The 18,236-nt window shown below is 36.0% G+C and overlaps 1 protein-coding gene across 5 annotated transcripts in view; it reads right to left on the bottom strand.

Annotated features, from left to right (window-relative positions):
• The window catches only part of Cblb (Cbl proto-oncogene B), a 217,242-nt gene extending 211,816 nt beyond the window's left edge, over positions 1-5,426 (bottom strand). For 2 of the 5 annotated variants that reach the window (XM_063224895.1, XM_003469289.5), the window contains exons 1-2: positions 5,272-5,426; positions 3,884-4,065 (exon numbers count right to left, since the gene is read on the bottom strand). In XM_063224895.1, the coding sequence (XP_063080965.1) occupies positions 3,884-4,051 (168 nt within the window). In that variant the 5' untranslated portion in view covers positions 4,052-4,065; positions 5,272-5,426. Of the gene's footprint in view, positions 1-3,883; positions 4,066-4,155; positions 4,669-4,690; positions 4,956-4,998; positions 5,023-5,271 lie in introns of those variants that run through there. The other 3 variants (XM_063224893.1, XM_063224892.1, XM_063224894.1) reach the window with 3 other exon arrangements.
• Positions 5,427-18,236: the final 12,810 nt, after the last annotated feature.

Raw genomic sequence — 18,236 nt, forward strand, 5'->3', positions numbered from 1 at the left:
AATAACTGGCATTCAAAACCCACATTTTATCCCATGGGAACTATTCTTCAGGGGTCTGAGAATTCAACTTAAAATTCACTTTTAATGTAATCTAAGCATCTTTGATTGACACACTCTACAGTACATTCTGATCACAGTGAAATTATAGAAAATGAATTATAGTTCAAGCTTGACAAATGTACTACTAATGGTAAAAGGCAGGAAAAGGCTATTTGGCATCATCATTTTTTAAACGCTTTTAAAACTCACTGTAATGTAATTTCAAATAAATGACAAGGACAGCAAGACAAAAATGTAGGGAAGTGCTCAACTTGCTTTGCTCTTTAGCATGAATTAATTATTTTCTAATTTCTCGAGAAATACACATTCAGTACATTTAGCATCTAATAGATGGAAAATTTTTTTTCTATCTTCAATCACCTGACTAACTCTTGTGAAAACCACACTCAGAAACCTCATATTAATAAATTATGATTTCAACCATACTGATTACCAATCATTTCCTTACCCTCACCTCCACATTTCCAACAAGGGGCTAATAATGCTGTCCCTAAAAGGCAATGCCCAACAAACTCAAGACAGAAAACTGAACCGTGGAAAACCAGGAAAACAAGGCTGTTCTCTCCTCCACCCCCACTACACTTTGTTTTGAATCCATATTACAGCCATCTCCACAGCACATAGTAAGTATCCCTTTATGTGCATACCGATGAAAGTGCTCTCTGAGTTCCTCTACAAGTCAAGGGCAAAACCATGTCTATGCCAGCTTTGTATCCTAGAAACTGGCACTGAGTAGCAACATAGTTGATTGTCAATACACGCCCACTAATTGTTTAAGAAACTGAGGCCAGGGATGTAGCTCTGCAGTTCAGTGCAAAGGCAAGGTGCTGGTACAAAAAAAAAAAAAAAAAAAAAAAAAAAAACCCTGTGTCTGTATTAACTGTGGAACCAACTTCACATTTCATGTTGGGCATATTTGAATCTAGAAGTACATCTGTGAATAGTAGTCTATGCATCCACTGATGGGATCCTTTGGGTCATGCTCCTGTTCTTTCCTCCCGTCATGCACAGGCTAACTCTGTGGTACTAATGTTACAAAACAGCCTACATTGTATAAGGAACACAACTGAGAACTTACTCTCTCTTACTCTCAGTGACCCTGGAGAGAGAGTCTGCCCTCTGAAAACAGAAGTGAGTTCAAACAGCAATCTCAGTTCATCATTTTAAATTCTGCATGACAAGGGATGGTGACACTACACACTTACTAGAAATTTCTTTTACAGTCTATTTTGTCTGTTTTACTGTCCCTTATAAAATAAATTACATTGTAGTTATGGCTCAAGATCTGCTCTCAGAGGCTTCATAAAAAGAAAAATGTTAACTACACTTAACCTTGCCTTTTCCTAACAACCAATTAGACCTGAAAATCGCTGTTTTTCATTATTCACAAGCTAAATTCATGCTACTGCATTTATTTAAAAATATATAGTTAGGTAGTGTAGCAAGGAATTAACTGTGGGACTAATAATAAAGTTCCTGATGTAGCCATCCAAACAATGTTGATGTTAGCAACTATTTCCTTCACCACAGACAAATAAGAAAAGATAAACACACGTGGGAGTGCTTGTGAATTGCACACTTCAAAAAAGTATCTCTCTAATTAGTACCATGAGGGTCTTTTTTATTTCCATGTGGTAGAAAAATAAACATACTGAACTCTTTTATAATAATTTATGTGATCTTTTTCCACAAACCCCACAGCTGTATTGACCACTTTCATCTCTGACACATAATGAAGATAAAAAGAGAGAAACACATGTAATGTACCTTTGCCAACACTGGGACCCACATCCCACTAAGTGGAGACTTTGGGTAATAGATTTCCTTGTGAGTCAGGCTCTGCAACTGTAGAAGCTAAACCTAAACCCACAAAAGAGTTAATAAAATAAATAATGACACCTACCAAATGATCATGCATTTTACCATAATTCATGCTGAAATGACTAAGGGGATAAAATTTATACTAAAGACCAGTTACAGACCAAAATTAGGCACATCATTTTTACTATTTCAATAATGACTTCGCAGTAACTATAGCTTATCATTTTCGTGTATTAATCATTTTTATTTGATGGTCTAATCCTCAACCACAAATACAAAGTTTGGCCACTCAAAGAATGGGTGTGGATACAGAGTAAAAGCTCCCCTGTAAAATCTAATCCATCTGTTGTTGCCTACTTATGTAACAGATAAATTAGAGCAAACCTTCAACTCGTTCTCTCACCCTCAAGTAATGATAGGCAAGGAGAATGACCTCCAGATACACACACCTTAGCAAAACAAGCAGAGCTTGTACTGTCTGCCAAATATATGCATTTTTCCAACAATACACTCCTGATTCTTAAGTACCCAACACTAAAACTAAAACCTGACCCAAAGCAGTTACAATGTTCCGACACTATGACATCATTCTGTCTGGAGCACTTTAACATAACAATTTGAATAAATTGGCAGAAGCTTAAATAGGTCACACTCAATCCCAAAAGTAAGGCTATGGATCAGGCAGAAATACTCTGGTTCTGCATTTAACATCAGTGGCTACACAGTAACAGGCCCATCACTCACCTATCTTATCTGTACTTTCTGTAAAGATAAATGAATATAAAGTAAATCTTGTCACCTTCCTGTATTGCTAATACTATGGACAGGGTGTTTTTGTTTTTGTTTTGCAGCCTACATTTGCACACAGTAACAAACCAAAGCAAAGGTGAATGCCATCACATGATATCCCACAGGCTTTGGCACATCTCTACAATGGAGTATTTTGCTTCTTTTTTCCCCCATTCCTCTCTCCTCTCTTCAGCTCCTCTTCCCCTCAATTTACAAAAGCTTTGTTTCAATGGAGTATTTCTAAAGCTTCCATTTCTGCAGTTATAAAGACAGTAAAAGTCCTACCTTGATTAAATTCATAATGAGCCACAAGTATCTATGAAATAAAGTCATAAGGGTTAAACAATAAATACAGGACACTGCTACTTTTTCAAAAGCAAAAACTATTCTTTTTCCCAAAGCAGCAAGCTACATGTTAATCATATTTATGCCATAATCCTACTTAGTACTGACAGCAAGTTTTACAGTAGACCCACGGTATGGTATTTGGGTTGCCCTTTGACTTGGACTTTGCTGAGAACTGATATCCAATTTGATTTCTCCATGTGAAATTACAGTTTCATATGTAGCAGAAACCACAGAAGTTTCTGTACTCTCAGCTCCAACACCCCCAACATACATTTTCCTTTCACAATAAACAATGTGCAATTGACAAGGTTTCCTGTTTCAAAATGGAATAGTAGATAAAAGGAACTCTACCTACACCATTAACAACAAAAAAGTTTCTTAATGAACATGAATTCTCACAGATGAAAATGGAAATTCTCATACTGCCTCCTTACTTGAGGACTAATTTGGTGCTCTCAACAGAGCATCACACATGTGATTGTTTTAAGGGCTCTATCACAGCCTTCTCATATTATTTTTTGCACCGTCTGTTTTTATCTTAACAGTAGCACCTCACATAAGACTGAACAAACACTTCTAAACCATACAATGGTCATACACCCACAAAAACCAGCCAATGATAAAAACTTTGCATATCTGAGTCATATAGAGGAACTCTGAACCTTAAGAGCATGATAAAAGATTTTAAAAAAGAAAACAAGTCTGCTCTGAATTCAACCTTTCAAAGCAGTGAGTGGAAGAAAAATAGTAATATAAATCAAAAGATTATCAGACAATAATTGTGAATTAAGAATATATATAAATAAACCTGGAGGAACCACAGCCAGGGTGAATTGGGCTATACACAAGTGCAATCAAAACTCACCACTTTGTCCATGAGTTTCCAAGTTTTCTCCACAGTTTTGCGATCAGCTGCAGCTTGTTTGGGGGGACCAACTGCATCCTGAATAGCATCAATAATACCCAAAATTCGGCCTTTTCTAGGGTTTCCTCCTCGACCACCAGGATTTCTGCCATTCATAGAATTTGCCATCTGGACTTTTACAGCTTTAAAGGTAAATTAAATACAAAAGAAAATTTAGTTGGCTATGAAAACATCTATCCAACAAAAAACAGAGTAAGTTAACTTGTACCCACCACAAAACCAACAGTCCGAGACTGAACTTTTTAATAACTATGCGAAGTTACATTCTCCAACCTTACACAAAATTAGGTTAGGAGCAGCGTTCATAGATTTGGGTTTACAACTCTAAGAGTTAAAGATTCACCCCTCTCATGTTTCAAACAGCCAAAAGCTTAACTTAAGAGCCAACTCATCACAACAAAAAACAACTGCTATAGGTTTCCTCCACTAGATAAGCACACACTGTTCTCCTGCTCTCCTCCTAATCTAACTGTAACCCCTAGAATACATTGGGGAGCCTCGCTTGGGATCCTCCCTTCCACCCTGGAGGATTTCGCGAGTTACTATATGAACGTAAAGTGTTCTTCACAAGCATAAGGGACACGTCTGTGGTCAACAAAGGCGTAGGACTTGGATTTCCCCCGCAAAAACCACCAAGCAGGGACACACAACACAGGATTCTTTTAACCGATGCGATGAGTAGTTAACTCCTAAGAGCTAAGTCAACCCACAAACAGCTCATTTTGGAGAAGAGGCTGAGACACTGACAAGAGCGGGCACCCAAAGCTGAGTTCACTTTTTTTCGGCTTCTCGCTTCTCGTCTCAGCCTAGGGGGATGCAGGAAACCCAAAGCTTTGCTTCAGAGCGTCTCTGCCCCTCGGGGATCTCGGCTGGTGAGGGAGGAAGAAGGGACGGACAGACGGACGCGAGGAGAGCGGACCCAGCGCCCCAGCCCCGCGCGCCCCGGGCTCGGCGCCCCCGGCGTCAGCAATCCCAGCCCCGCGTGTCTTCCTCTCCCTCCTTCTCCTCCACCTCCCCGGCTCGGCCAGTCCGGTTCCGGTCTTTAAACCCCTCACTTCGAACTGTGGACGGCGGCGACCAGAGCAGCTGGAAGCCAGGCTGTCTCCTCTCCCTCCGCGGCTGCGCTGGGCTGCCCAGGGCCGCGGGGCGCCGCCGGCGCCCCCCAGGCTGCCCGGGGCCACGCGTGTGCGCGGGTCCCACTCCACACGCACGCAACCTGGAGCACTGGGGAACCCGAGTGAGGAATGTGTAATCGCGGTGATAGCACACTCCCGGGAAAAGAGCAGCTTAGAGCAGAGGCCACCGAGACGTGCAAACGCAAGAATTACCGTCAAGAAGAATCCACGCCCGCTCTCGCCTCCCGCCCGACTCGCGGGGAGGCCGCCGCTGCACGAGCTGGAGGAGGAGACCACTCGCTGGCCACCCCACCCCTGTAACATACACAGAGACGGGCACGGGGCGGGGCCGAGGGCGAGGCCCCACGCCAGCCGACCAATCCGGCGCGCCCAGGCGCTGCTCGACAGCCAGCAACGCCAATGGTCGAGAGGCGCCCGCCCTCCTGGCGCTACCACCGGGTCCACGTCCTCTACAGTACACAATGGCCCCAAAGGAAGGCCCACGCGTCTCAGGTCCCAAATACAGAGGGACTCGGAGAGAAACAGACCTAGACTGCGTGGGAATCACAGTGGAAAAGGGAAAGGAAATGGAAGTAGAGTAGCTAGGCAGTAGGGAGTTAACCAATGAGGGGCGGGCAGGTAGGCGTGAGTGCAGGGAGCTGGAGCCGGAGCCAACTGGAGCTCAAAGGCGGGACTTCCTGCTCCGCGCACCTTCCTAGTCTTTTGTTTCATAGCAACAGAGTAGTGGTTGGAAGGGTGTTGCTTCTCTATTCTGGGCTAGTCCCAGAATTAAGAAATTCATCCCCCTAGGGCTGCCAAGCTCCTCAACTCAGGACAGCAGCCAGACAGAACTAAGATAGTTTCTTGTTGCCTATGAAAACAGGAGCAATAGTCCCCAAACCTCGAAAATGAAGTATAAACCTCACCTAGTGTAGACTAGGGTAAAACCTACCTGCCAACTAAAACTTCCTAAATTTCTTAGTGTTTCCTTTTTACTATTAGTTCTAGAAAGATTCCAAATCAAACATCGGGTTAATGAAAAAGGCAAATAGTTGACAGCGCTGGCCAACTAGTCTCTGCTAAGCAAGCCAAGGCAGTAAAAGTACCAGACAATGGCAAATAGTAATATATGTAGTTTTTTGTTGTTGTTCAGTACAAGTTTCTGCATAAATAATTGAAGCAAACTCTGAGTCGTCTTTACTACCCATAGATTTTTTTTTTTTTTTTTTGGCCTTTTTTCCTTTTTATCGGTACCAGCAATCGAGCTTGTGACTGCCTGCTTGCAAGGCAGGCACTTATGCCGCTGAGCTAAATCCCCAGCCGCCATCCATAGATTTCTGTCTGTTTTAGTAGCTACTTCATATCTGCTCCTATTCTCTTCCAGTCTTTTTAATCTTTCTGTGGCTCCTTCCTTTTTATCTATAAAAACGTGCACATCTGGCTACTTTTAAGATGAAAAAGCTACTGTGCCAGAAGATGATATGTTAAACAAACACCCTTCATTTTTTTTAATTTCAGTACTATCACATATGATATCAACATCTCCCTGAAATTCCACGGTTCGGAACTTGTTTTCCACTACAGTTGAGACTGTTGAATATATTTTCCACGTTGGGCTTCTCAGTGTTACATTTTGCATAATTTTTTCAAGTGTTCCTAATTGGGGCTGGGGATTTAGCTCAGTGGCATAAGCACCTGCCTTGCAAGCAAGATGGCCGTCATGAGTTCGATCCCCAGTACCGATTTTTTTTTTTAAAAAAAGTGTTCCTAATCTTGTTCTAACTGGGTAGCCTTCTAGTTTCTCCGTGGTTCTACTTTTTAGTAAATAAGCATTTTAATAATGTGATTATTACTTTAGAGTTTCCTGAGTTATTACAAACATGCTTTGTTCTGCAGTCCTGTATTTGGATGGTTAAGATTTTCATTTGAGGAAAAAAAGATCAAATGTGCTCTTTGCAACCAGCCAGGTTCAAAAATGTAGTTCAGTAAGTAAGTTTACTTGCATGGCGTTACTTCTTCACCAATAATTAAGGAACAGTTTCCAATCTTTACTCTGTGTTTATATACAAAAGCAATGGCCTATCCCACCCACCCTTATCTCCCTTACTCATGAGATTAGTGGCTATCTTTACTAACTGCAAACCACACACACACAAAGAAGTGTGTTGGGTCATCTTTAAATAATTTCAAAAAGAGTGAATTATGTTGAGAAGGTTTTCTGCTCATAACAGTAACTTAAGAGAATATAATTGTGTTATTCATATTCATGTGTCCATAATAGTGACAACACTAGCCAAATAGTCTTTTCACACATGTTAATGCACATGCCATTCCCTTTATATCGTTTTGTAACTTAGAGGAAAGAATGCGAAAATGGCATGGTCTGTGGTGCAAAGCATATCATATGGATACAAATTTTATGTACTGCATATTGTTATACACACAGGTATTAGTATGAGATGTACTTGCTTATGTGTCTATTATATATACACATATGTGTGTATCCATATAATGAAAGACTTTATTCTCAAATAACTATTTTTCGAAGCCATCTAGAGTCTATGTTAAGTTGCAGGACTACTTGGAATAGCAGGAGTATCAGCTGAGCTCAAATTAGAAGCCAGAAGTCTTGTATCTGAGAAACTAACATAGCTTCCCCATCTGTTAGCGTGAGTTACTGTGCAATGAAGGGCAGTAAAGATCTTCTGGGAAAAACTGAGGCACAAGAGATGAAATCCAATAAGAGACTTCATGCTGAGAGTTTAAGGAGTCACTCTTCTGTAAAAGAAATAGATTTTCCTTCATTCTTTCAACACGTATTATGTTTGTATTGACAAATGTTGATCCACTGGCTCGACTGACATCATAACTGAACTCTCAAGTTTTAGTTTGGGTTTAACTGGGATGCATGGTAAATGACAACAGAACTAACAATGACAAACAAAATACAACCTTATTTCTCTTACATGTAGAAAAAAATCTGAATATAATAATTACAGATAAATATTGTGGCTCCATAATTTTCTCAAAGACTCAAGTTCTGTTCTCTGTATTGTATCTGGTTTCTGCCTTCCAAATCACCTCATATCCCATGAATTTTCAGACTAAAAGCTAAGAAAAAGAGTCCGAAGGACAAATTACGTTTCCAGCAGATTCTGTTTCCTTTAAATACCCTTTAGATAATTCCTACAAATACTTCTACTAAACAGTTCAAGCCAGAATTTAGAATCATGGCCAAACTTAACTGCAAAAATTCTGGGAAGTAATGTGCTTTTTGTTTAGGGAAGAGTATGATCAACTAAAAATTCAAATTTTTGTTTCTTCTGCTTTTTTCTGGTTCCATAGTTTTTCGTAACTACATTGTATTCTTCATATTTCACTGTAGATTTTTCCATATTTCAGAAAATCATTTGAATAATACTTTTAACCTCAACAGTTTGGTTAAAGAATGTGAATTTGAAATAATTTGTCAGAAAAAATTTATCAATAATCTGTGCATATTTACTTATGCCAAATTAACATGATATAAAATTTTTATTTTTACTTTCCATCAAAATATAACTTCATAATTCTTAAGGCTTAAGAGTGTCTTGGTGTTGATCACATCTCTCAGTTTGGCAGGTCTGGGAACTGGCAAGTTTAATCACAGTAATTAGAGTCTGAAATATATCAATAGGAAACCAAATAACAAAGATTAACATAGCATAAAGCAGTGTAATTACTGTATGTGAAAAACTGTCTATGAATTATACTAATATTAACTGGGACCAGTTGTTTATTCACTTTTCTTCTCAAGAAGCTATGTGAAGCACAGAAAGATGACAAATGAACAATAGATCAGAAAAAGCGAATTCCCCCCAAGAGGGGAATATAACCATGTCAATCCACATGGATATAGTATATCCCAAATCTAGAGAAAGTCTTCCTTACTGGTTTTTAAGTTTCAGTTTCCAATGTACAAAACTTAGCCTTTTCTATTTTAAAGGCCTTGTCAGTTTTAGGAGGCATGATCTGTAATGCATCTATTATTATTTTTTCAGCTGTGATTTGTAACTGCTCACTCATTCACTTTTCCATTAACCTTTTTTGGAGTGTCTAATACATGCCAAAAATTACAATACATACCAGAAAACACAAAGATGAACATGAACCAGCCATTGTTCCTGAAGAGAAATCTGATGCAAAAGGAGACTACCTACTCACACTGTAAAAACCCCCTATTTCTGTAGACAAGATCATGATGAAAAACTGAGGAAGGCAGTGGACCCAACATGGAAAAAGTAATCACTAAGGCAATGCATATAACATTAATAAGGTTATCAGTTAAGAGTAGTAATAATCAGGGAATAGCTTATAAGCAAGGGCATAGAAGAAAAAAATCTTTGTATGAAGAGAGAATAAAAAATAGCTTCATTTTGTAGGAAGTAAAAAATAGTAAGCAAGTCTTAAAAAGTGTCAAGTGATGAGTAATTTAAAATTTAACCTAATGTATCTGATTGTAGAACCTGGTTGTGATGGAGGGTATGGGAAACCATTGAAGGATTTTTAAGCCAAGAGAGCTTATTAAAGAACAGAAGAGGCAAAGTACATGACATTATGACATCTATATTTAAGAATGTTCACTGGGATGGCCAGATGGTTACTGAGATGAAGAAGGGTAGTGCTAAAGAAGTCAACTGAGACCGAGGCATTATGTGATGAGGAGGGCCCGAATGAAACAGTGGTAGAGGTAAAATACAAATGATAGGTCTGAGAAATATTGAGAAAACTGGTTCCCAATTGTCTCTGTGCATTAAACTCACAAATTCCCAGGTGCTAAGACCAGAGATTCTGTTTTAATTGATCCAGCATATTTTTAAAGCTTCCTGGGTGATCCTTGTTAGTGTCTAAGACTGAGATCTACTGATTAGTTATTTCAGTAGTCACTGATAATTACTAAAATATGAGATATGCAGAAGATGGAGGAATCAGGGGTCACTGCCAGTAATCCAGTGCCCTTGTAAAGACAGCCTCAGAAACTGATACAGAGAATATCAAAGGACAGTCTAGCTCTAGTAAAGGAAGTATGAATTTGGCCCAGAAAATGAATACTGTATGCATCTTTGGAATGAACAGGTATATATCTTGAGTTTGGAAGTACATGATCATATGTTTGGCAACATTGACAAGTTGTACCTATGACTTATTAAGCTATAAACAGAGATAATATAGGATAAAAAGACTAAGCTAAGAGTTAAACCCTAAGGATCTAAATCCAGAGTAAAGGATAGGAAAAAGAATATGACAACAGAACAAAATAATCACAAAAGAAACAAGTTAAATGTGGTGTATTGGAAACTAAGGGAAGAATGGTATTGCCACACAGCAAGTAACAATTACAAAATGTGATACAGGGGCCAATTGTTTAAAAGATAATAGAAAACTCATAGGAATTAAATTGAGAAATAATTTGTGATTTTAGAGGGAAAATAACTTAAGAGTGGTTAACAAGTATAGAATAAATGACAAATAGAGGTTAGTCTTTTAATAAACCTATATAAGCACAAAGAAAAGAATTAAGGCAATACCTGTACAGAAATAAACACAGGCAGCTAGAGCTGGGGAGGGCAAGATTTTGAAAGTAAAGAAATTCAAGCTGAAAGTTGAGAGATGATTTAATACAGATTAAAAGGCATCTTATCCTATGAGAATGGAAACAAAATGAGACATCTGACAATCAAAATGAGTGTACATGGATATATGTGCACACACATGCACAAATGTACGTGCATACATTTCAATACTTTTCTAGAGGTAGAAAGAAGCTAAGCGTCATCGTGCTTGATGGCTTACAACTCTGCCAGCTGAAATAATAGACAAAATTTTCCTCTCAAATTAAAAGGCACTTAAGGAGAGTGGTAAATGTTTCGTGTGGAAGTAAAAGATGAAAGATAAGAGAAAAGCTGAAAACATATTCTGAGGGCCTGGAAGAGTTCTAAGATTCAACTGAATTGGATAGTGGTGACCCAGCTCCTAAAAGTTTTGTAAATGTCTTGAGAAGGGCCTGTCAGAGGAAGTGTAGCTCTAAACCTGGTTTGTATTTCAATGGAGAAAATGTTGCGGACATATAAGATTAAATGAATTTGAAATTTTGGTATTTTGGATGATCAACTGTAAGGTTCAAGGTAGGTGGAATAGAAGGTTATCTTGTTAGCCTGGAATGTTTAAAGAAACATCTATTTCCATTATTAAAAGGGAAGATCAGGAAGTCTTCATGTTATTATTTAATCTTTGTTAATGAAGAAACAGTTACAGTTTTAAAATTGAATCTCATGACTAACGACAAGGATAAAGGACTGGTGAGATTAAGAAATATGTGCAGCTTATATTTTCCACTGAATGAAAGCGTATTCATATGGATGCACATAGATCAAAGAGTTCTTACTAGCTAAATTACATCAGAATATGAAGAACAATGAATCTGAGAATAAAAGGCAGCATTTTGAAAAGGAGCCTCTGAGAAGACACTGGAGTGATGAAATCAACTGACATTTTCCTTTTTTTTTTTTTCCTCCATACCTGTTTTTCCAAATTACCTTTTTCTAGTTTTCCATCATATTATCTCAGGTCACAAGAAGAGTTCAGAGAAGGCAATCAAAACTGTGAACATCAACTTTTGTTAATGTTCATAAAAGGGTAAATAAGGGGATTGTTTGAGTGCTGTGTCAACGAGCGAGCGAGAAAGAGAGAGAGAGAAAGAGAGAGAGAGAGACAAACTAACTCCCACTAGCTAAAGTTAACTAGTTTCATAAAGAACATGAGAAAAAAATTTATAAAATTTCTTTGAGAAAATAGAAACTTGCGTTCTTCTTCATTACTAAATCTCTTGACAGTATTTTTTCTAGTTACAAATAAGTCTCCCCAACAAAAAGCAAGAGAAAAACAAAACTGTTTGATACCTTGCAAGTTTTTCCTCTTGTCATGTTCTTTCTTAGTTTTTAAAGCATAACAGTTCTGCTGTTTTATCAGTGTATATAAAGAATAGGTAGAAAAATCTCTGTTGTGGATCAGGAGTGAATTCTTGTATGAAATTAGCTTTTTCTTGGCATAGCTAAAAGTAACAAACTGAGATGCTACCTAGCTCATCCAACTTCCAAGCAAGTTTCTGTTCTAAATTCCTTTGTGGGTATTTCATCACCTGCCTCTTTACATATGTTTTCTAACTACCTATGGATTTGATAAAGATTTGCCACCTATTTTAAGGGTCAAGTGTAGAAATAAATATTGTAGCATTGCAAGAATCTATGTACAATTAAATAATACCATTGTTAAAAATGAACAGAACTACATTACATATCTAGAGTTGGTTAATATACATTGAAAATTGTTAGCTGCTTATTTAATCATAAATATATAATAGCATTGCTCAACATAAAACTAAGAAAGAAGTAGATGCTAAACTTAATCAAGAGAGGTAAGGGGATGTGCATGGAGAAAATAAGTTAGACATATTCAAGGATAATTAAGGGAAGGAAATATATATTTAGAGACAGTGGTTAAATGTTGAAAGACAAAATGCACACAGAAAGCACAAAAATAAAGAAATCTTGATACCTTATGTCAGACAAGACACTTAATAGTATGCTAGAGAACAAACGGAGCATGACAAAACTCAACACGTAACCAAAAGTAAATTATAAGTTTAATTCTATAACTGGGAATCTATACCAATTCTAAGTCAAAAGGAATCAGCTATAGTGAAAATAGGAAATATAAAATCAATGTCTGATGTATGTGTAATTAATATGGTAAAATATCTAAGAAACTATGACCACAAGGAGACTAGCAGTGAGGGTTCTTGTTAAGAGGCTGCTAATTTTGTTTATATTTGAGCCATTTAAGGTCCTGGCTTATGTGGTAGCTTTAAGAGCAAGAAGAAATTAAAAGTATGAGCATCAGACATTTTTTAAAGGACTATGACTTTAATTGAAAGTGTTTTAAATTACAAAATAACCCTATCCACATATTTGTGATAGAAATAACAAAGTCAAAAAAAGCAACAGGTTTGGAATTATAATAAATTCATTTTTATAACATAGGTATTAGATTGTAGATTGAAACTAAAGGAAAAAAGTAAAAAAAAAAAAATCAAGAACTGGTTGTTGAAAGGATAAATAAAATAGATAAACCCCTAGCCAGAATGACCAAGAGATAGTGAGCAAAGGCTCAATATCACTGCAATTAGAAATTAAAAAGTAAAAGTACAACAGACACTGGGGAAATTCAGAAGACAGTAGCTACTTAAAAAATTATATTCCAACAGATTAGATAATTTAAAGAAAAAGACAGATTCATAAACACATACAAACTACCAAAACTGACTGAAGACATAAATATGCTTCGCAACTCAATAACAAGAAATGAAATCAACACAGTAATAAATAATTGACCAACCTAAAAATAAATGCCCAGGGCCTAATGGATTAACTGCTGAATTCTATAAAACCTTTAAGGATGTTATATCACCAATACTCCTCAAATTTTTCAAGGAAGTTGAACGCCCTGATTCCAAAACTGGATAAAGAGCCAAATAGTTAAGAAAACTATAGGCCAATTTCATTAATGGATATAGATGCAAAAAATTTCAATAAGGTATTAGCAAATAGAATGCAGCATATTATCAAAATTTCATCATATATCATGATCAAGCAGGTTTCATCCCAGAGATGCAAGGACAATTCAACATGAATCAATAAAAGTAATACATCACATAAACAGAAGCAAGATCAAAAACCATATGATCATATTAATAGATGCAAAAAGGCTTTCAGAAAAATCTAACACTTTTTCATGATAAAAGCACTGGAGGAAACAAGTCTAAAATATGATGCCTGAATATGATAAAGGCTACGTATGCCAAACTAATAGCATAGAAGAAGAAAAAAACAAAACACATTCTACCTATAATCAGGAATAAGACAAGGAAGTCTACTGTCACCTCTTCTACTCAACATAGTACTTGAAACATTAGCCAGACCAATTAGGCAAGAAAAAAGAAATAAAAGGAATACATATAGGTAAGGAATGACTCTAATTATCATTATTTGCATGTGGCATAATACTCTACATAGAAGACCCAAAGAACACCACCAAAAACCTCTTACAATTAATAACAGACTTCAGTAATGTAACAGAATACAAGATGAACACACAAAAACCATTATCATGTTTGTACACCAACAAGGAATGGGATAAGAAAGAGCCTATGAAAATAATACCACTCGCACTAGCTTCAATAAAAACGAAATCCCTAGGAATTAACCTAATCAAGGAAGTGAAAAAACATCTACAAAGAAAACTACAGTACTCTGAAAAATGAGATTGAAGAGGACATCAGAAAATGGTAAACTATCCCCTGCTCTTGGATAGGCAGAATCAGTACTGTCAAAATGGCCACACTTTCAAAATTTATTCAAAGCAGCCCCAATCAAAATACCAACAGTGTACTTTATAGAACTGGAGAAAACAATTTAAAAATATATGTAGAATCAGAAGAGACATAAAATAGGAAAAAACAATTTTGGACAACAAGAGGAAACCAGGAGGCTTAAAATACCTGACTTTATGCTATCCTACAAAGCAATAGTAATAAAAATGGCACGGCACTGGGACAAAAACAGGTAAGTAGACCAATTCAACAGAATTGAGGATCCATAAACTTCCCTGGACATTCAGCTACCTGATCTTTGACAAAGGGTTGAAAAGCATATGTTGGAGGAAAGGTAGCCTATTCAACAAGTGATGCTGGACAACTGATTATTTGTGTGCAGATGACTGAAACAGGACCTTTATCTCTTACTCTGTACTAAATTAAAATAAAAATGAATAAAGACCTAAACATTCAGACCTACTGGAAGATAAAACAGGTAACACTTTTACAGACATAGTTGTAGGAAAGGATTTTCTAAATAGATCCTCAATTACACAAGTATCAAAAATGGGATTAAATCAGACTAAAAAGCTTCTGTACAGCCAAAGAATGAATTAGAGTGCAAAGACAAAATATAAAATGGGGAAAATAATATCTAGTCTATATAAAAATACAAAAAAATTAAACCACCTAAAACTCAGTTAAAAAATGGCTAAGACAAATGAACAGATACTTCATGGAGGAAGAAGTACAAATGATCAACAAATATAACCACACCCCAAGACAACTGTAAACTGCATGAGATGCAAACATGTACTAATACAATTTAAAAATTAAAAATAAGTCTTTTTCATAAAGATTTACTACACTCTTCTACATTATAATATCTAACAATATCTGATTAAATAAACATAAATTTGATAAGGGGGAAAATATTCTAGCATAGAGTAAAATCTGTACATAAGACCCAGTGTTTCAGTTCTAATTACCACAAACTTTGTGGTGTAACAGCCTTTATTTAAATATACTAAGTGGATATTTCATTCCCACTTGTACTTGTGATTGTGACAAAACTATTCCATATGAGAAACTAATAAATATGTACTTGGAGATGTAACCTTACATTTCCCACTTGGAGCTATAAAGAAAAATACAATCTTCCAGAAAGTATTAAATTCTTTATAGTATATTAACATGACAACATGTATTTCCTAAACCTTTTGTTCCATAGATAAATGACCTTAGTTTCTTAAACTGATTTTCAAGCTATTTGTTTTTGTTTTTGTTTTTTTTTTTCTAGCCATACTTCAGTTTCTTTGTAGTTTTTAGAATATAATTTTTGGATAAATATTGAATATGATTTGAATATCTAGCTCTTAGGATATGACTTTTGGATATAAATATCATTGCAGATATGATCTCATTATACCCTATGTTTGAACTTGGTCATTTTACACACTGCAAGTTTATTAAAGTAGTGTTCTGCACCGTTGATGTATTCTGTTTTCTCATTTATTTATTTAAGCTTAAGTGTGTTTCATTCAAAAGGCTTCTCAGTTTTTTAACCAATCCTGTCAACTGCTTATATAAACCTATTAACTGTAACCTTCTCATGACCATTAATGAAAACATGCTTCAAAACAAACACACATACCCAAACTCTGGTGATGAATAGGATCATTTCTCACAATACTGGAACTAAATCTAAGAAAATTTGTCATATACTTTACCAGGATCAAGGAAAATGAATCAGATCAACTCCACATCAGATGACATTTAGTCAATTCCTTAGATGGTTAAGCCTATTAAGAATGGATCAACACTTTCCTTGAGATATTATCAAAGGTTAAGCTTTAATAGAAATTTAAGAGAAGAAATTGTGCAATGATTTTATATATAGCACATGATCCTGAATCAGAATTTGAGAAGACCGTTCCTCAACTTAGATATTTTAGGCTTATGTTTTGCATACATACAGTAGCTTTTAATATGTAACTATTACAGAAGGAAGTCTATCACTGTGGATACAAAAATATTTACTTGAAGTCTGAAATGAAATAAACTGGGTGGTATTCATTCCAGAGTCCCAATAGTGTTTGTATCATAATACCTTTATTAAAAATAGAAAAGAGACAAATATAGCCATTGAAGCACAATGTGTGAAAATAAGTATTCGGTAAATGCTTGTTTAATTTGAAAAGGGAAAAATTTGGGGAAAGATACTGAGAGTGAAGTAAATTGCTTTATAATAGTATAAATTTGATTAATAACTTGACATGTTATAAAAACAAAGCTAGGTCAGACTACACTAGAAAAAGTACAAATAACATTTGAAATAATAATTTTTAAAGAAGCAGAAAAGGCACAGCAGTAGAGCAAAGGAACTGTTCAGTGACTAAAATTAACTATACAGCCTGGTGGTCTTGTAGTGATGCCCATTCTGTTTCAAAACCACAAATGAGAGTCAGGAAGTTTCTGATTTAAAGACATTTAAGAGGTAGATTGTGCTGAGCAGAAGGAGAATGGTTACAGGATCTACAGGTGGACATTAAATGTAAGATTTTGTAGGGTGCTAAAATGTCCTTACTTTTTTGTGAAGATACTCCCAGAAAAGAAACCATTAATTTCCCTCCAATATTAAAAAAATATAATAATGTCAAGTAATTACAGAAAGGAAAAAATGGGACCAAGTTGATGACCATTCTTATTTACAGTAGCATATAGAAGTCAGATTTCTCATTATGATTCCAGTGAAATAAGGAGAATCTGAAATATCCTATTTTCTCTCTGACACAATGATATACTCACACTTTTTAGTATCATCCTTCACAAAAAAATATCAATACAGGCTTTGAAAAGCAGAATTTTGGGGAGAGAGTAATTACATAATCATAATCTCTATCGTGTTGCTTCTGCACTGATTCTGATTGTAAGCATTCTCTCCCTTACAGAAGGAGGCAATAATGGCATCACTGGTTATTCTGTTTGCAATTTAAGGATACAAAAAACATAGCAAGCACTATGTTGGTTTTCAGAACTGCAAACTAACTTCAGTTTGAACTTAAGGGTAGCAAATGTGAAGATGTATGTAAATATAATAATGTACTTTAAAGACTGAAAATAGGCAAATGAAGCTGTCAGAAAAATATTGGTCTGAGATATTTATTTGTCCATTCCCAAAATACAAAAATAATAGTGGTGAAAAAAAAGAGAGTGAGTTTAAATTTTAAAAATAGTTGAATCCCAACTTGGCTTCTCAGAATTCACTCTTTCCAAAGAATAACAAGCTTTGAAAGTTTTTTTCTTAGAAACTGATGGAATATGTATTTAAATAATTTAATTCTTCCAAACTGAACAGAATTTAAGTTTACAATTTAATATTGCTTATTTTAATTATGTATATGTATTTTTTGCCATGCTAGGGATCAAATCTAGGATCTCACATGCTAATGAAGCCCTCAACCACTTGAGCTACATCCCTTGCTGATTCTTCAACTTTAAGTCAGTGTATCCTATTATTATTAACTTTCATTTTTCAATTGTACTTAATTAATAGTTATTGAAAATGTTTTATGCACAAATGAAGGTGTACATGTATACAATTAGAACCAGGAGAGTATAGTACTAGAAATGCTGGAGTTCAACTGATTAAATCTCAGCTCAACTAGCTTAAGTAAAATAGCTAGGGGTTCAGGGAGTTGTACTTTCGTTTCAAAACAAACAAACAAAACAAAAAACAAACAAAAAAGATGAGTGTAGTCTTCTCTAG

This window comes from Cavia porcellus, unplaced genomic scaffold (genome assembly GCF_034190915.1).
Source record: "Cavia porcellus strain 051 isolate PalLab524CR breed Dunkin Hartley unplaced genomic scaffold, mCavPor4.1 scaffold_15, whole genome shotgun sequence".
NCBI classification, from domain to species: Eukaryota; Metazoa; Chordata; class Mammalia; order Rodentia; family Caviidae; genus Cavia; species Cavia porcellus.